The following is a 21088-nucleotide window of genomic DNA, read 5'->3' as shown; positions in this document are numbered from 1 at the left end:
TTCAATAGGTGAACGGATAGGTAAAGTTGGTCATCTAGGCAACAGTCTATTACTGAGCACTAAAAAGAAATGCACTATCAAGCTATGAAAAGACATGGAGGAACCTTAAATATATGTTACTGAGTCAAAGAAGCCACTCTGAAAATGTGACCCTACCTTATGATTCCAACTACGTGACATCTGGAAAAGGCCAAAAAGGAGAAAGCTAAAAGATCAGTGGTTGCTAGGCATCAGGGGATGTGGGGAGGAATGAGTAGGTAGAATACAGAGGATTTTTAGGGCAGTGAAAATACCCAGTATGATACTATACTAGTGGGATACGTGTCATATATACATTTGTCCACATCCATAGAATGTACACCACCAAGAGTGAACCCTAGTGTAAACTGAACTCCGGGTGATAGTGTTGGGTCAGGGTAGGTTCATCAGTTTGCAACAAATGTACCACTTTGATGAGAGGTGGCTGTGCATGAAGGGGGGAGACGGGGTATATGGGAAATCTCTGTAACTTTCTCTCAGTTTTGCTGTGGACCTAAAACTTCTCATAAAAAAATTCTTTTAATGAGTGTATGGTCCCGTGCCAATAGAACTTGTTTTCTGTGTATTTCACTCATAGAAGAAGAGGTCCTCACATAGGAAACCAAGAGGTAGTGGATGGACCTGAGGGTTGGAGAGAAAGCTTCATGGGCTGGACTTTGGACAATTCTAGAGATGAAAATAGAAAATGGACTTTTTCATATATAGGTATCCTTATCACATAGAGGGAATTTTTTTTAGCCAACTACCTTTTGGTCAACAGTCTTAGAAATGGCTTTGGTTCTGCATTATTCAAGTGTACAAAAGGTTTACTTTCTCTTCCTTGGTAGTGTAGGTGGAGGCAACTAGAAAGGAAGAATCCCCTAAGTGTGGTGAATGAAAAGCAAGCAATTATATACAACATCAATTATTGAGGATTAGATTTCTTTCTAAGCTCTCTGTGGAAGATGTTGAAAGTCTGCTTGTAAGAAGATGTTGAAAGTCTGCTTGTAAAATAAGTGTTCTGGGGTTATATAAATAAGAGAAAGTAAAGCAGGTTTTTAAAAGTGTGTGTATTTGAATTTTTGAAATGCTAATTGCATTGTACATGGAGTATGGGAAGGTATGAAACGCAGTATTTCCCAAATTAATTTGACCATTGAGCTCTTATCTATATCTTACCAACATCCAGGAGCATGTTATAAGTAGCACAGTTCATAAAATTCTACTCTAGATCAGTGGACAGTCCAATCGGAAGGAATTGCTTACTGATAGGAAAGAACTGCTACTGCTTTGTGTTGATTATGTATTTAAATAGTAAAGCATTTCTCAGATCCTCAGATTTAATAAATTAGATACAAATTCGTTCATCTTCTGTGACTTCACAAGCATGAACTTTACATAGATTTAATAAACCAAGGAGCCGTCCTTTGGTTTTGCTTTGACTAAAATAACTTGTTCAAAATCTGTGATTAAATGTATAAAACACTGCTCTCAATAGAACTTTCTGCAGCTATGGAAATGTTCCACATCTGTGCTGTCTTGTATAGCAGCCAGTAGCCACTAGCCACATGTGGTTATTGAGCATTTGAAATGTGCTAGTGCTACTGAGAAGCTGAATTTTTAGTTTTATTTCATTTTCATTAATTTAAATTTAAACTGTTGCATGTGGCTAGTAGCTGTTTTATTGGACAACATAGTCTATAGAATATATTTGCAGACTAGAGCATTTTTCATACCATTTATTTTAAACTGCTGTGATTAAAATGAAATTACTTTTTGGGGAGTTTTTTTTTTGAAAAGTTGATAATATGATATTATATTTAAACAATTTATATGCATGTAATTCTGCAGCCACATGACTAAGAAGTCTTCTAATGGTTTTGCACTCTTAAAAAACTACCTATTTTACTAGCTAGATGTCAGGAACATAAATGTTATTTTGTAGTTAGTTTTTATTTCTTGTGTATAAATAACACTACACTCTGAAATAATCAAATAGGTTTTCACATTCAGTTTTAAGAAAAGTATGATAATATGAAGAAAAAAGATCTGTGAGATAAGAGACCTCAGATGTAGTTTCATTTGCCATTGGCATATTTAGTAATATTAAGACAATTGTAAAAGTTTTGTGGCTATTGATTTATCTCTAAGTTGGAGATATAGTTTATGTAAATGTCTTTTGAAAAAGTTAGAGTTGTACCAAAGTGAAAATAATTCCTGTTATAAATGTAATTGTTAAATAATTATGGAACATACCCAAAATTTCACTCATTTTCTGTAAATGTACTTTTGAGTTTTAAACCTTGTGATCCTTAATCATTTGATTTTGACAAGAGTAATGCTTACACTTGGTAGAAAAGTAAAAGTAATAAGGCATATAAATTCTCAAAACTTTGACGAAGATAAACTGTCATAACTGAATAACTTTAGAATAGTTCATTATTAAAGATACGACTACTTGGTAGAGGGCGTGCTAAATTTTTTCAGTGAAGTTTGACTTATCTAGGCCTGAACTTAGGAAATTTTAATAACTTAGTTCTTTGAAAACAGCTTATTTGATATAGTGATACCTCTTATCCTTGAACTTGTCAACTGAATAAACTATTTTGCTCTGTTATCACTAAATAGCTTCACTTTGATATTTGAACTGGTTAACCAGTTTGTGTTTTTATTCAACTATTATTTGACTGTTGGTTTTATTTTGGGATATTATTATTTTTAAGAGGTGGTAATTATTCAAAAAGTTGTTCGCAAGCATTTGAATTCTATAAAGTAGAACTGATGGCTTCTTCATAAGAAGCCATATAGCGTCAACCTCAACATAAGGATTGATTTTTTTCAATATGCAATGAGTCATTTTTAAAGCCATATATATTTATTGTCCTAATCATTATCCTTTGTCTGTCTTTAGTGATTTTTACTTTCCCTAATTTGCATTACACTGTTTTCTCATATCTTAAGAATGATATTTTAAGCAACTCCTAAATAGTCTTGCTATTTGATTTAGTCTTTTGTGTTACATTTGGGTATATATAGTGTCTGTTACTGGTAAAATTATTGAAAATGAGGTTTTAGGTAAAAACAATTCTCTTTTCTGACATGTAGCTCAAGTTCTTTTTTAAAAAAGATGTATTGCTTCAGATTATAGTAAGTTTATATAGCTTAATGTTTTTCTTTTTCATTATTATAATTTTATGTTTTCATTTAAAGATGCTGGATGTTGGGGTGCCTGGGTGGCTCCATTGTTAAGCATCTGTCTTCGGTTCAGGTCATGATCCCAGGGTCCTGGGATCGAGCCCCACATCGGGCTCCCTGCTTGGCGGAGAGCCTGCTTCTCCCTCTCCCACTCCTGCTGCTTGTGTTCCTTCTCTCGCTGTGTCTCTCTCTGTCAAATTAAAAAAAAAAAAATTTTTTTTTTAAATAAATAAATAAAGATGCTGGATGTTTTTCAAAAAAGAATACTATTGCTAACACTCTTTCCTGAGTATAGGAAGAATAGTACAATCAACCCTTTATCTAGCTAGATATTTGACATGTAGGTCATCTGTAATCCCACTGCTTCTGAGCTAGTTCTGTTAATCTCATTTCCATCTATTTTACTTAGTAGAAATGCCATTTTATATTTAGTTTGGCAGTCTCTTTAAAAGCACCAATATGTGTATCTTCACAATTCTCTTTTATTTGATAACTTTGTTATTAATGTTAATGTCAAAAAACAAATGTTTGACTAACATTACTCAGAGATGTTGTAGATTGATCATATCTAATTCATAATATGACAGAATGTTTTAAACATTTCATGGGTCATGAAAATCTTAGCATTTAAGGGATTTTAGTATTTAGTATAAACCCTTAACTGGTATGTGCTAAGATTTTGAAATATGTTTTAGTTGCTGTGAGATTAAGAAGTAGAGACAAAGTTCCTTATTTTATTATTTTTATTATTTTTTTTAATTAAAGACACCCAGCTGTTGGGCAGAAGAGGGAGCAGAAAAGAGGTCACATCAGCGTTCTGCATCATGGGGGAGTGCTGATCAACTAAAAGAGGTAAGTTATTTCTGTTTCAGCTTATAACCTGTTTTAATCCTAGCAAATTATCTTACTGTTTTACGAATACAATGATATATTCTTTATTTGTGCTAACCTTACCTCTTTCAGAGTTTAGGCATTGTCTTCCAGGTTTGGGTGAACAAGTCTGAGTTTACTTTATTTGTGCCCTTCTTATCATTTATAAATGTTTGTTATGTACCCATTCAGCTTGAGCCTTTCCAGAGTGAAGTCTGGTTTTATGTAACAGTCTCTTTATCTTGTTCCTTTTAGCCATCTTCTGTTCCCACTTCAGCTCTCTTGTTTTTGAAAAGTTTTTTCTGCTTCTCATAGCTTTTTTGTAATATCCAACATGTTGTTGCCCTTTGAGACCCAGTAGTGCAGTAGAATCCCTGTCTTTTAGGAATAGTTTTTATGACTCTTTCCTTTATTACCAGAACCTAAATTATGATCATCTTTATGTATGCTTTGGATTATTTTCCATGATAATGTTATTTTTATCCATCTAAATTCTTATATAATTGTTTTTATAAAATTACAGAAACTTAGAGTTGAAAGGTCATCTAGTTCATCTCCTAAATAAACACTCCTTAAAAATGTGGTCATCTAGTCTATTATGATCATTCTCAGTGAGAGAAGTTCATCACTTTGCAAAAGAACCAAATGAGTTCAATTGTTTTAGCTTAAGTTATTAGTTTATTTTGTATATTGAACTCAAAATTATACCCCTAAGTTTGATTCTGCCTTTTGTATCAGTATTAAGTAAGTCTACATTAAATATTTGAAAGGCTAGCAACACGTCATTTTTCAGGCTAAAGATTGACATTTCTCTCAAATATTTTTCATATGTCATCTTAGCGTTACTTTCATATACTATAGGTTATCAGTATTTCTCATACACTGTGGAGTCTAGACTGAATAGATAGTCTGTTAGCATGATTTTGCCTGTGACTTTACTACATTTTTAGTAGCTTCTTTATTTTATTGATGTAGAGAAATCCTCAACTTTTCTATATACACTGTACACAAGCACATATGCACAAAATGAGTTCTTCCCAGAAGCAACAAAAAAGAAAGGAGGGTGAGTCTCATATGTCTAGTCTAAAATAGTTGCACATCTCTGCCTGGAATATGAATAACAAAAAAATGAACTTGCAGTTTTATCTCAGAGGTAAATACAATCTGAAAGTGATAACCAAGATTTGGCGTAGTTAAGTTTTGGACTACAGCAACACGTGATATGCACTATTAAAAAAGGAATGTCTGAGCTAACTGAGTGAGAAGTATAGTCCAGTTTGTAGCAAGTAACAGACTCATGAGGTAGCAGGATTTTATAGAGAGCTCTAGGAGATAAGATAGTCATGGGGGATTGATAAGTTCACGACATATCCCAGGTTGACTGGAGGCTGTAGATATGCACAGCAGAAAATGAAGTGGGCGTAAGCCACCCATGCATCACTGGTCAGTGGAACCTAGGAAATATGTGGAGAGGAGATTCAAGCAAGCCTAGTGGTCATAAAATCTGGGGCCATCTTGTGAAAGGCTCAGACTTTGAATGCACTCCTCATTCTACACATAAATCCCATACTGGGAGTGGAAGCCTTACTGGATTGAGATAATTGAATAAAATCTCTGATTGGTCTTTAGTCAGACACTAAGGTGAACGCTGGAGACCAGCTTGAAAAGATCTTAAAAAGACAACCTTAAAAAGAAAAATGGGGTCAGGGATATGGAGTAGAGACATCAGTGGCCACACAGTGCAGGGGAAACAGACTTTTAGTTCATCAAGATACTATAAAACACAAACAGATAAGACAACAACCACCCTCAAGGAAAATCAGAATCTAGAGTTGCTATAATGTATTATTTAAAATGTCCAATATCCAACATAAAATTTAGAGATATGCAAAGAAATAAGAAAATATGACCCATACTTAAGAAAATCACTAGAAATTGTATCTAAGTGTCTCCATATGTTGAACTTAGCAGCCAAAAACATTAAAGCAGCAATTATAAGTATGTTCAAAAAACCAGAGAAAACCGTGTTTAAAGCATTAAAGGGAAGTAGGGTGACAGTGACTCAGTGAATAAGGAATTTCCACAAAGAGATAATTATTATAAAAGAGAAACAAAAACTCTAGAGTTAAAAAGTATAGAGTTAAAAAGTATAGTAACTAAAAGTTCACTCAGTGGGCTCAATAGCAGATTTGACATGGCAAAAAAAGAATGAGTAAATTTGAATATAGGTCAATAGAGTTTATATACCTTGAAGAATAGAGAGAAAAAGATGGCAGAAAAGTCTACAGAACCTCAGAGGCCTGCGAGAAAACATTAAATACACATTAGATACACATACACATAATGAGAGGGCTAGGAGAGGAGAAGAGGAGTTAAAAAATATATGAAGAAACCATGGTAGAAAACCTTCCAGATTTAATGTAAAACAATCTATAGATTCAAACTCCGCAGACCCCAAGTTGGAAAACACAAAGAGAACCCAGATAGACACATCATAGTTAAACTGTTGAAGGCCAGAGGAAAAGAGAAAATCTTGAAAGCTGGAAGAAAAAAATGTCTCATTAACACATAGGGAACTGAACTAATAATACCTTTAATGGCTAACTTCCCATCAGAAACAGTAGAGACCATAAAGCTTCACATATTCAAAATGTTGAAAGAAAAAAAAAGTCAACCAAGTATTCAGTATCCAGAAAAACTAGTCTTCAAATTAAAGGTGAATTATTTTCAGATAAACAAAGATTGATAGAATTTCCTGCCGCTAGATGGTCTTATAATAAATAACCAAAGGAAATTCTTCAGGCTGAGAGGAAATGACTCCAGATGTTAATTCAAATCTGTAGGAAGAACTTAAAGAGTGTTGAGTAGGATAAATGTTTAGGTAAATATAAAAGAGTCTGTAGATATATTTTTCTCACTTTGCACATTTAAAATACATATAATCATATAAAGCAAGAATTGTAATACTGTTATGTTGGGTTATGACATGTATACATGAAATGTATATATGGCAAAGTACAAAAGAAGGACAGAGAAATGGACAAGTACTAGAGTATAGTTTCTGTTTTACTGGAATTATTATATTGAAGTGTTACGATAAATTAAGATGCAAATTATAATCCCTAGAACAGTTGCTAAGAAACTAACCCTGAAAAAATAGAAAGTAAAAAATATAGAGGATTAAAATGGTACACTAAAAGTATTTATCACAAAAGAAAGCAATAAAGGAGGAACAGAGGAATAAAAAAGGTGTGACACAAATAGAAAATAATTAAGAAAATGGCAAAAGTAAATCCAACCATAATAATTACATTAAATATGAATGGACTGAACATTCTCCTCAAAAGGCAGAGATTGTCAAAACTGGATAAAAACACAACATTCAGCTATATATTGTCTGTAAGAAGCACACCTAATGATACGAAAGCTTAACTGACACAATAGACTTTAAGACAAGAAGTATTACTGAAGACAAAGACATTTCATAATGATAAAAAGGTCAATACATCAGGAAGATATAATAATCACAAATTGTGTATACATCTAACAATGGTCCCCAAATGCATAAAGTGAAACTGTGAAAGGAGAAATAAAGTTTCTACAATAATAATTGGAGATTTCAATCCCCATTCTCAATACTTGATAGAACAACTAACTAGACACAAAATAAGCAAGAAGATAGAAGATTTCAACAACATTATCAATCAACTTGACCTAACTGACATATATAGAAAATTCCACCCAGCAACTGCATTCTTTTCAAACATATGGGAAACATTCTCTAGGTTAGATAGACCATATATGCTTGGCCATAAAAGAAATCTCAATAGAGTGCAAAAGATGAAATCATGTAACAGAAATCTTAGAAAGCCCCAAAAAGTTGTCAACTAAAAACACAAGGGAAATTTTTAAATATTTAATGAATGAAAACAAAAAACTTAGAATTTGTGTGTGCAGATAAGGCAGTGCTTCATGGAAAATATGTACCTTTAAATGCATATATAAGAAAATAGAAAACTCTTAAATCAGTCCTAAGCTTCTGGCTTAAGAAACTGGAAAAAGAAGAGCAAACCAGACCAAAAGCAAGCAGGGGAAGGAATTAATAAAGAATATAGCAGAAACCAAACGAACAGAAAAATATTAGAGAAAAATCAGTGAAACTAGAAGTTGGTTCTTTGAAAGGATCAACAAAGTTAACAAAACTTTACCTAGACTGACCAAAAAAAGAAGACACAGATTACCAAAATCAGCAGTGAAAGGGTGAAATTACTACCAACCTCACAGAATTTGAAAGTATTATAAAGGAATATTATGATCAGGGCACCTGGGTAGCTCAGTCATTAAGCATCTGCCTTCGGCTCAGGTCGTGATCCCGGGGTCCTGAGATTGAGCCCTGCATCGGGCCCCCTGTCTGTGGGAAGCCTGCTTCTCCCTCTCCCACTCCCCCTGCTTGTGTTCCCTCTCTTGCTCTGTCTCTCCCTCTGTCAAATAAATAAAATCTTTTAAAAAAAGGAATATTATGATCAATTTTATGTCATCACTGTAGAAACTAAGGTAAAATGGATGAATTCTTAGACACAAGTTATTAGAGACAAATTGTAAAAACTAATTTAAGAACAAATAGAAAATAGAAATAGACTTCTAATAAGTAAAGAAAGGGAATAAGGAATTGAAAATCTTCCCACAATGAAAATCCCAGGATCAAATTTGGTGAATTCTATCAAATATTCAAAGAAGTAATGTTAATTCTTCACAAACTCTTTCCAAAAATAGGAGAGAAGGAAAAACTGCCCAATTTACTTTGTCAGGCCAATTTAACTGACTTCAAAGCCAGGCCAAAGACATCTCAAGAAAATAAAATGGCAGATCAATATCTCTCTTGAACAAAGAAAGCAAAAATCCTTAACAAAATATTAGCAAACCAAATCTAGCCACATATGAAAAGGATTATATACCATGAGCAAGTTGGATTTGTTCCAGAAATGCAAAGATGGTTTAAGATCTAAAATTCAATTAATGTAAAACACTAATAAAATAAAGAACAAAACCATATAATCCTCTCAGTAGGTCCAGAGAAAGCATTTGCCAAACTCTCAACACCCATTCATGATAAAAATCTCTAAACAAACCAGGAAAAAAAAAAACTTTCTCTGTGTGATAAAGGGCATTTATTGGAAAAAAAACACAAAAACCCTACAGCTCACATCCTATTAATTTTTTCTTTGAAGTAGGCTCCACACCCAATATGGGGCTTGAACTCATAACCCTGAGATCAAGAGTTGCATGCTGTACTAACTGAGCCAGCCAGGCACCCCATCATATTCATATTCATTCATTTCAGTGGTGAAAGCCAGAATGTTTTCTTCCTAAGATCAAGAACAAGGCAATGTCATCCACTGTCGCCTTGTCACTACTTCTATTTGGTATTGCATAGAAGGTTCTAGTCAGTGCAGTCAGGCAAGAAAAATAAAGACATCCATACTGTCAAGGAAATGGTAAAACTACCTTTATTTACAGAAAACCTGTAGAAACTATATTTAGAAACTGCTAAGAAATATGGAGATACACAGTACTAGACTAGTAAACATGTTCAGCAAGGTTACAGGATAGATCAGCATACAGAAATCGGTTATATTTCTAGATACTAGATAGGAATAGTCCAAAAAATAAAACAATTTATTAAAAAGATGAAAATATTTAGGAATAAATTTAACAAAAGCAATGTAAGATTTGTATACTAAAAACAACAAAACATTGCTGGACAAAATTAAAGATTTAAATAAATAAAAGACTTACTTTGTTCATGGATTGAAAGACTCAGTATTAAGATGGTAATTCTCCCCAAATTGATTCATTGTAATCCCTATTAAAATTCCCATGGTTGTTTTTGTTTGTTTGTTTTTGGTAGAAATTGAGAGGCTAATCCTAAAATTTATGTGGAAATGCAAAGGACTTAGAGTAGCCAAAAAATTTTATTTTTAAAGATTGACTTACTTATTTTAGAGAGGGCATGGGGAGGGACAGAGGGAAAGAAGCAGACTCCCTGCTGATTGTAGATGCAGGGCTTGATCTCATGAACCTGAGATCACAACTGGAGCCAAGATCAAGAAGAGCCAGATGCTCAACTGACTGACTGAGCCATCCAGGCACCCCCAAAATATTTTTGAAAACAAGAAATTTGGAATATTTAAATTACATAATTTCAGTATTTCTTCTATTTCTTATAGATTTACATTAATGAAGTTAGCAAAAGAAAGACATAAATAAGTTGATCAAAATTGTGAATTCAGAAATAAACCTTTATATTTATGGTCAGTTGATTTTTCACAAAAGTACTAACACAATTCAATTGTGAAGGACAATGTTCCCAACAATTAGTGCTGGGATAATTATATTCCATATATAAGGCAAAACAAAAACAAAAACAAAAAAACAAGTCCTTGACTGTCACCATAGAGAACAACTAACTCAGAATTAATCATAGCCCTAAATATAGGCTTTAAAATTATAAGACTTGTGGAAGACCTTGTATTAGTCAGCAAGGTATTTTTAGATACAACACCAAGAATAAAGCCATAAAAGAAATAATAATAAATTCATTAAATTGAACGTTTATACTTCAAAAGACACCACTAAGGAATGAAAAGACAAGTTTCAGAGTGGAGGAGATATTAGCAAATCCTATATCTGACAAAGGGCTTATATCCAGAATATATAAAGAACTCTTACAGATCAATAATAGGAAGACAACCCAACTTAAAAATGGATAAGACAATTGAATAGAAATATTTCACCAAAGATGTATGCATGGATGGCAGATGACCACATGAAAAAATGTTCAACATTATTAGTCATTAGGCAAATGCAAATTTAAACCATAAAAAAAATACACCTACACATCCAATACAGTGACTATAATTTAAAAGATCGACGGTGCCAAGTGTTGGCAAGGATAAAGAGAATCTGGAGCCCTCAGATGTTCTTGGAAACATAAAATGGGTACAGCCACTTTGGGAAACAGTTTATCAGTTTCTTTTAAAGTTAATCAGAAACTTAGCATATAACCCAGCAATTCAGTTCCTAGGAATCTGTATAAGAAAACTGAGAACACCTGTCTAGATTGAGACATGTATACAAAATGTTATAGCTGAGTCTACATATCGATGGACTGGTAAATGGAGAGACAAAATGTGGTGTATTCATGCAATGACATACTAGTAAGCAATGAAAAAGGAACAATACACTGAATATCAACAATGCTACAATGTGAATGAACCTCAAAAGTGTTTTACTAAGTCAAGTGTCAGCAAATTTTTTCTGTAAAAGGCCAGATAGTAAATATTTTAGGGTTTGTGGGCCCTATAATCTCTGCTGCAACTGTTTAACTCTGCTGTTGTAGTGTGAAAGCAGCCATAAACAATATGGAATGGGCTTGGTTATGTTCCAATAAATTTTATTTACAAAAACACACGGCAGCCTGGATTTGGCCTTCAGATTATGGCTTGCCAATCCCTGCTAAGTGAAAGAAGTGAGATGACTAAGACTACATATTATATGGTTCCATTTAATTTTGAAATGCCAGAAAAGGCAAAGTTAGAGAAAGGGGAGAAAGCCCATTTGTGGTTGCATGTGGCTGGGAGGAGTCCTGCAAAAAAAACAGACTCAAGGCAAATTCGGGGGGGTGATGAAAAAGTTATAAAACTGCATTGTGATTATTGTTGTACAGCTCTACAGCTCTAGTGATTAAAACTTACTGACTTTTTACCCTTACAATGAATGAAGTTAAGGGAATGTAACTTATATCTCAGTAAAGATGAAAAATATAAAAGGAATAGCTATAAAAGACTGGTGGGTTTTCCTTGGTGAACCATGAAGATACCAAGTGCTATATGATATATAACTGAGGCTAGCAAATGATAAGAATACGTTGGTAAAGACAAAAAGTGAAAAGAAGAATAGTTGTAATAGATGACAGAATTGGAATTTGAGAAAATTATGAAAAGCCGAAAGTATTTTTGAAAGTCGTATTTTTAAAAATTGAATACTACTAAAATTGTGCTAATTAAAAAATAACTTTTGACCTGCTTCCTTGAAATAGGATCAAAGTCAAAAGTAGTACCCATCCTTTTTTCCTGAATCACATACATATTCTCCCCCTCACATAATTTGAATCAAGATTTCAGATTAAAATATCAGTGAAAGCACCTGTATAATCTGTCTCCACTTTGCTCCAAGTTTATGAGAATGTGATGTGAAAATTTTTCAGAGAAGTAAGTAACTACATTCTAGTTACATTTAAGACAAAGAAAATCCCTGCAGACCATGAGTAGACAAGAAACCCTTAGTAATGGGTGGGTATTGATACTGTCTGGCTCACAGAAACCTGGGCCATGTGGGCCAGGGCTTAAAAAGTGGGTTTTTAAGCCAAATGTAAGAGAGTGTAGGTTGCTAGACATTTTAAGAATGCCAAGTGTGTCTTACAAATGGTAGGAGATTGGAACTGGGCTGTCTGCATAAAGCAGAGAACTGGGACCATGTTTCTAGGCTGTAAAACTAGACCTGAAGTAACTCCACCTGACACTGTTGGTGTTTTCCTGTGGGCCAAAGAGGCAACTATGCAAAAATGGAAATAGTAACCATATGTTGTGTGTGCATGTGGCATCTGGAATAGAGCTCTACCCATGTGGAACCAAAGCCCCAGTCTTTCTAATTTAAGACCTGCTCTGGATCTGTGCAACTCCAGAGGGATAGTGTGAGCAACCATGAAACAACATGGCAGGAAAGAGCTCACAAAGGATAAAGCTTCCACATAAGGTGTGTTTGCAGGCAAGTATTTTAGGACATGTGAGGAAATCTGTTACCACAAGAGACAGCAGATACATCAAATAGGATCATTTACATCCAAGGAAATAAGATGAAGAACACAATCTCAAAAAAAGCACTTAAGTATAAGAATGTGTAAGAATTTCAAATGGGGGGCGCCTGGGTGGCTCAGTCAGTTAAGCGTCTGCCTTCGGCTCAGGTCATGATCTCAGGGTCCTGGGATTGAGTCCCACATCGGGCTCCCTGCTCAGAGGGGAGCCTGCTTCTCCCTCTGCCACTCCCCCTGCTTGTGCTCTCTCTGTCAAATAAATAAATAAAATCTTAGAAAAAGAAGAATTTCAAATGAAGTGGTAACTGGCAATAAGGAATAAACAAGAACAGGCAGAATGATAAAGGACTGATGACAAATCTTGTAAATAACAAAAATTGAAGAAATTAAAAACAAAAAACTCTTTGGTAGATTAAATTCACGTTAACAGAAGAGAGAATTAGTGAATCAGAACTCTCAAGTGAGAGTTGCCAGTCTGGAAGAGCAGATCTTCTAGAATATAGAACAAAAAGATAAAGAGGTTGAAAACATGAAAGAGAAGTTAAGAAACATGGAATATAGACTGGGTTAAGGGTTCCAGGAGGTAAGAATATTTTGTAAGCATCGGGAAAGAGAAATTTTTTAAAGGTTGAAAGTTTGCTATATTTGGAGAGCAATTGAAAAAGCCCACCAGTTTCAAGGAGGATAAATAAGACAAAGAAAAAATTACCCCCCTGGGTATAGTGTAATGGAATTGTAGATCAAGGACACACACTCACACTTTCTTGCAATTAGGAAAGAAATGGCAGATTATCAATGCATTTGTCAGAAATTATAACTGATACCACTATACATGAACTTGTGGGTTATGTTCATGTTAAGGAAGCTAATCCAAGTGAGGCATTTTCCTTTATGAAAAGACTACTTTTCCTCCTTTGAGTTATGTTCGCTGGACGGTTGTCAGCCCAACTAAGCGAATGTGCAAATGCGCTTTTCCACCTGTTAGAAATGTGGTTCCCTGCTTATAAAACACAATTTAAAGTTAATTTATAAAGCATAACTAGGATTTAAGGAGTCTGTAAGTAAATGATAAGGGTTTAATTAACATCACTTTTTATGGTACTTCATTTGTATGTTTAGTAGAGTAAAAGAGAAGAAAGGTAAATCTTGAAGATATGGTTTAGCATATATCATCAGCATTCAGTAGCACTGATTTGTTGATGGAGTAACATCAAATGAGTAAGACTGTATGCCCAATAGCCTGTGAAGGATCTCGAATTTCAAAAGAAACAATAGAAACAGTCTACTTCTTAAAGAACTTAATTACACATTGGGAAAAACAACTAAGACCTTAAGGAATAATCACAAAGGACTTTATGTTAACTCCCACTGTCCTTATTGAGTGAGAGAAGTTCGTCTCCTGCCCATGGTGCAAAACTAGAATCTGATCACTCTTACACCCCTGTGGTCCCTTTGAGCGAGCATGCTTTCTAGTTTCTTAAAATAGTCAAATTCCAGCAGCTTTTATGGTTCTAGCTACTCCCCTTGTCCTAGTTAGGGCCTACTGTGGTTGGGTGACTTCCTTGGTAAAGTGATCAGGGAACCTCCCCTTCTGTTTCTTGCTCACCTTCTTCCTCACTCCTCTGGAGTTAGAGTTCCGGAGCGAGGGGGAGGTAAGGGGAATAGAAATGTGGCTCCTTGACTGGTTTATATATATTATAAGATGTCTTTACATCCCCTGGGCTTGACAGAGTTTTAAAACTGACTTTCTTTGAGAGTAATTTCATGGAGTCTCTGGAGATCCCTTGTTGCTATACATCTCTTCCCTACTGTTCTGTCTTTCTGGGTTTGTAAGTCCCTTACTCCATCCTTAGCCTCTAGAATCATAGAAATAACATTCAGTTTCTCAGCTGCTGAGTCAGCTTACTGCTCTAGGAGGCCCTCTTATGTAGAACCAAAGACAACTATGCACAACTCTTCACTCAGATTTCCTAAATGGATCCTGGTAAACTCTCATACATTCAGTATGTAGAGTAGAAGTCAGATACCAGTCCATCATGTCCCTTTATCTGTAGGGAACATAAATCGATCTTTCCAAGTTGTTTCTTAAAATTCCTTTCTCTGGGTGCCTGGGTGGCTCAGTTGGTTAAGCAACTGCCTTCGGCTCAGGTCATGATCCCAGAGTCCCGGGATCGAGTCCCGCATCGGGCTCCCTGCTCAGCGGGGAATCTGCTTCTCCCTCTGACCCTACCCTCTTGTGCTCTCTCTCTTACTCTCTTTCTCTCTCAAATAAATAAAATCTTAAAAAAAAAATTCCTTTTTCTTCATTTGAGAAGTATTCCCTCTCAGGTCTTGGGTTTTACTTTTTCATACTTACAGTGTAATAAATTAGTCTTTTACTATTTCACGGATGCTGGCAGAAGGCATGAAATGCCTGAATTAGAGCCAATGGACTTTGTTATTCCCAGCACAGCAAGTATCAAGACTATCAAGTTTGCCTTATTTCCCCTGAATCAAGTCCCATGGGGTGGTGGGGAGAGCCCAAATGGATTCATGCACATATAGTAGGGCACATTATAGGAGAGGAATACAGAGCTTGGGGGAATCCACTATTTTTATAGTAAGCAGTTAGCAAACCTGCTCTTTATCCCAGAGGGTGACATTCCAAGAAAGAACATAAATAATACTGTTGTATTGTTGTTTTGATTTTTCTTTTTTACTATCTCTGATTTTCATAGAGATAAATTGAAAAAGGGGTTTGCCATTCTTAAGTCTTCAGTGGAAATAAGGAAAAAGCATGGGTTGCTTCCTTACCTCACCAATAAGCTTTTCTTTCATTAGTAAGATAGTTTTTCTTAGATGGAACCATCTAGAGCAGTAAGTGAAATGATTAGGGATATTTCTCACATCTGATCAAACTGTGATAAATACATATTATTGATGTGGTCTTCCTTTTTTAAGTAAGCAAAATAGAAGTTTCCTTATATACCTTCTGCCCTAACATTTTGTTAATTTTTGGTATTAAAATTTTTTATCATATTATACCAAGGGGAAATAATTGCAATAGTATTTTCTCTGGACCTAAAAGACAACAGTCTGAAGAATTTTGATTATCCCTTTGAACTCAAAGGAATTATGTGATAAACTTTTAAAAAATACAAATATTTATCTAATAAAGTCTGTCTAAATCCATATTAAATTGAATTAGAAAGATGTTTTATAATCTTTTCATTATTTAAAATTGGCTCCAATAGGAAGAATTTTTAAGGTCATACAAACTGCTTGTCAAAAAAATAGACACTGATCAGTAGGTTAGTATGTTAACGGCTTCATCAAATTTTTGTTCATCTTTATTTCAGTTTCATATCTTGCAATATCTTCAACATTAAGAAAGGAAGTTACTTTGCAAAGTGGTTGAGATTATGAGCTAATACACAGTGACTGGTAATTACTTGCAGTTGAACATTAACATAGAATTACTTCCAGCCGCATTGGTAGGTAATAGAAAGAGGTTATAAATTAAAGGCTAGAGGACTGGGTCTGCCACTTATTAGCTGTGTTACATTACATTGGGTAAGGTATTTTATTTTTGATAATGTGTCATCATCTGTAAAGTAAATATAATAACTTCATGGGATCAAGCAGGTTTGTGAACTAAATGTTTTTTAAATGTTAGTCTGGTGGTGTTATTTACATGCCTCTCGACAAATATGCCTTATTGGTGGCTGTAAATATAATTCTGTATTAAAACTTACATGTATAAAAGTCCCAAAGCTAGCTGTATCTGTGGGGATGAATTTGTATGTGGGAGTATCTCCCTCTATTCCTGGGTTAGCAGGTTTATGTGTGCATGCACGTGGTGAGTAGGGTATGTCTGTCTGTGGGCATGCAAGGGTTGATGTGCATGCAGGTGACCTCTGCATGTATATGTGCTTGCATGTATCTGTGTTCTTTCTTTATGGATGTTTGTGCCTGCATATGCCTGTGTTCATTTCATGGGGCTGAATGAATAGCAATTAGTTCATTAGGGTTTGCCTATTGGCACTTTAAAAAAACAGGAAAATAACTCTAATTATTTGTATTTATGGAGCAATTATAGGAAGTTCTAAATTTTATTTTTGGTGTTAGATTAGGCACTATTGCATGTTAAATTCCTTTGAACACTGACAAGGGATATGTTAAATTTGTTTTTGGACTCCAGAACCTTTGTTTTGAGACACTTGATCTTTATAAACACTAAAGTTTGTCACATATTCCTTTTTTTTCATATAAAAGGGAACGACAGCTTGAAATTCATGACTTCTCAAACTTATTTTTGGAAAAAAATGCTGGGTTAATATCTTTTATAGCTGTTTCAGGGTGTTTTTGTTGTTGTTGTTAGTTTAGCAGTTGTCAAATTTTTCTAAGATTTTGTTGTCTCCCTGTAAGTTATTAACTTGTTTCTTTAGACAGTAGGGAATAATGCTTAGGAGAGCAGATTCTGGAATTCTACTTCCTAAGTTCAAGTATTTGTTTCAGCACTTAACTGTGTGACTTTTAGTAAGCTTTTGAACCTTCTACCCCAGTTTCCCTCACCTATAAAATGGGGAAGATAATAGTACCTATTTCATACGCTTTTATTAAAAAATGAATGAGGTAATTTACATAAAAGTGGCATAGTGCCTCCTTCCTGGTTTTAAACTAGCTCTCTTCTCATTTTTTTTTTTTTTCTTCTCTTCCCAAAGCCCCAGAACCCTGCTTCCTTTCCTACTGCTAGCTCTTAGTCCTTTTAAGTTAAGATTTCTCATTTCCCTGGCCTACTCTGGAGTGGAATTCATTGTGAGAAATCTTTCTCTTCCTTTCAGTATCTGAGGCGAAGGTACTCAACCAGTCTTTGAGGCTGAGTTTTGTTTTATTTTGTTTTTAAATTTTAACAATAGTGGGGGAAACTAACAGGACAGAAATAGCAAATGAATGGGCACGATGTTAATTAGGTTTCCAAAAATTCACAATAAAATGTATTCCTAGTTCTCAGATTTTAAGTAGGGCCAGTCTCTGATTTTTCTTCATCTAGTTTCACAGATGTTTTAGTCAGTTCTTTGTATTTATGCTAATTCTTCCCTCTACACTTATTATTTCTTCTTTGTGACCCAGGGTCACTTATTCCCTGGCTTTTTTAAACCTTGGAGCTCATGTGCTTGAAACCCCTTTCATGTTTAAAGAGTTTCCTCTCTCCTTCCCTCTTAATATTTTTTTCTTTCAGCTTCATTGAGCTATAATTGACATATAACATTTTGTAGGTTTAAGGTATACAGTGTACTGATTTGACCATAAGCTTAGTTAACACATCTGTCACCTCACATAATTACAGTTTTTTTGTGTGTAGTGAGAACTTTTAAGATCTATTCCCCTAGCAACTTTCAAATTGCTGTACAGTATTAACTGTAGTCACCATGCTATACATTACATTCCAGAACTTCCTCATCTTGTAACTGGAAATTTGTACCCTTTGACCACTATTGCCCATTTCCTGCCCCCATCCCATCTGTGGCGACCACCAATCTGCTCTTTGTTTCTATGAATTTTTTTTTTAAGATTCTACATATAAGTGAGATCAAACAGTATTTTTCTTCGGCTGATTTATTTTACTTAGCAGAATACCCTCAAGGTCCATTCTTAATTTTTTTTTCTAAGGCCACAGAGTAGCTAATGAGTATTTAGAAACACAAAGTTAGATATATCTATAGTTTAGTTTAAAAAATCAAGTCAGTAAAGCTTAATGTTCGCTTTGTAAATGAAGGTTGTGTGGGCATTTCATCTTAGTGACTGGGGTGGGTAGATCCCCTGAAGTGAGGACAAGGAGCTTCTGCGCAGTGTGATAGAATGTGGGCCTACAGAGGCTGTCCTGGGCAGAGCTGCAGAGCTGTGGATGAGATGGGACGGGTTGTGTGTATGTGTGTGGGGCAGGAGTATTGCCCATCTGCCCCTTCCTCCCAGAGACAACTTTGTGTCTACCTTCCACTGGTTCTAAAGTCAACTCTCCACTGGCTTCAGATGGCCATGGGCTCTTGAGCATCATAGGAAAAAGAGAAGGGACATTCTAAACAAAAGTATGGAAGATGAGAGTGTTCGCCGTTGTTATGTAGGCCTGCCCCTCTTCTGAATGTGGCTGTAAGCAGCACAGGGACCACCTTGTTCCGAAGCAAAGGAGGGCTTACGGTGTCCTGCTTTCATTTTACATAGTTCTTGACTAAAATTTGTAATCTGAGTACATATGTTTAGGAAGATGGGCTCCCATTTACCCTAATCTCTACTGAATTGAAAACAACGTAGCTATGTAATATTTCAGAGATGAACAATGTTATGTGAAAACTATAAGGTTGCATAGTTGACCTGGGTATTCCAGGCAAAGTAAGGTGTATACCATGATGGATGCTTTTTGTTTTCAGGGATTTGTTAAGGCTGTTAAGAACAAAAACTTCTCTGGCTTACTTTGATGGTTCAAAGCCTTTAAAAATAGGGTGATTTGGATTGATCATTCTCAGATTATTTTTGTTTATTTATTTTTGAAGATTATTTTTAAAATGAAAAATTACAGATTGCCTTGATTAATCTCTAGGCATTATGGGCTCTTCTGTACAAGCTCTTGCCAGCTTTGAAACAGCACGGAAACATCATTAATATTCAGAAAACACTTAATTTTATACCTCTATCCTAATTAAATGACTTGTACAATTTGAAATCCTATTTATTTTTTATCCTAGAGAATAATCTGTCCTGATTTATAATGATTACCTACTAATTTTGATTCCTTTTCTCATGAAAATTAATGTTCTCTAGAAAAATATTACATCATCTCAACAGAGAGTAGGGAACACAAATATTAACATAGATCATCTTACTTGTATATCTTTGCAACAACATTGTATGAGAGGTCCATAAGCTACAAAGAGCTTTTAAGAAACTGAAGGAATCTAAAAAAAAAAAAAAAATAACAAACCCCAAAAAACAACAACTGAAGGAACCTAAGGATCTTAATATAAAAGAAAGAACGTAAACCATTCCGTTGTTCAGGTGCTTTATTTCCTTCCATGCTGTTTGTCTTCTATTTGCCATAGATAAAAAATGAGTTTTCTAGCAACCTATATACTTTTCCTCTTGAGCATTTATAGGCTTTAGTAGCAACTGTCTGTTTTGCTTTTTATTGCCATGGTTATCCAAGGTACGTATTTCGCTAATATTAAAATACATTGTATTTTTGCTTTATGTCCTTGCGGAAATCAGTGTATTTTACAGACTTTACTTGTGTTTACACTTTGCCTAAGTAGGTAATATAAAACCGGGCTCACTATAGGTGTTCAAGGAATAACTGTTAGTTGATTAGTGTCATCTTTTCTACAAAGAAAATAATGCCAATATTAAATAACTTCCCCCAAATTGCCAATTAGTCCCTTATAAAATGCTCAGGAATATTTTACTCCTGGTCTGGCATATTTGAAGCAGATTATACATCATCTAAAATATATTAGGTTTTTTTTTTTTTGAGTTCCAACCAGTTTGGTGTTCAATATAAGTTATTTCTGTTAGAAGTGTACCTTCTGGCAATACTTAAGTTCCAGTTTTGAGCTTTTATTTAATTTTGAGAAAATTTATTCTGCTACGATAAATTCTAAGGAAGGTGTCCTACAGTGCTGCAGTGGCATGATAGAATCCTCTGTCTGCTAAGTATTGGCATCCTAGGCTATACGCAGTTGGAGATGGGTCTGGTGGTTGCAGTTTTATAACCTCAAACACTCTGGACCAAGGGCTCCCAAATGCTGATGCACAGAGACTATATAGAACCACAAAAATCAGTCTGGGACAGGTACAGGGATCTGCGTTGGTCAGGACTTTGTGAGTTTGGGGTTTTTTTTGTTGTTGTTTTTGTTTTGTCTTGTTTTGTTGTTTTTAATTTCCCAGGTGATTCCAAGGGACTTTGTGTGGGGGCCATTTCTCCAAACCAGAAATGGGCACAGTTTTCAATTCAGCAGCCCCTTAACTGCACCATTTGATTGCATATGTAATCTTGGTTTTTTTTTAATTATTTTTTTCATCATGATAACTATACTCTTTAATTCCCATCCCCTGCTTTCCCCATCCCCCGCCCACCTCCTCTCTGGTAACCATCAGTTTGTT

At 34.9% G+C, this 21088-nt stretch overlaps 1 protein-coding gene across 2 annotated transcripts in view; it reads left to right on the top strand.

The window, feature by feature from the left end:
• The window catches only part of GLCCI1 (glucocorticoid induced 1), a 112203-nt gene that overhangs the window by 53224 nt on the left and 37891 nt on the right, over positions 1-21088 (top strand). For both annotated transcript variants that reach the window (XM_054505277.2, XM_064575220.1), the window contains exon 3: positions 3979-4065. In XM_054505277.2, coding sequence (XP_054361252.1) covers positions 3979-4065 — 87 coding nt within the window. The remainder of the gene's footprint in view (positions 1-3978; positions 4066-21088) is intronic.

Source organism: Mirounga angustirostris, unplaced genomic scaffold (genome assembly GCF_029215605.1).
Source record: "Mirounga angustirostris isolate CCGP_5_RB_7025 unplaced genomic scaffold, mMirAng1.0.hap1 SCAF_12, whole genome shotgun sequence".
Lineage (NCBI taxonomy): Eukaryota > Metazoa > Chordata > Mammalia > Carnivora > Phocidae > Mirounga > Mirounga angustirostris.
This window is presented reverse-complemented; position numbering and strand designations above follow the sequence as displayed.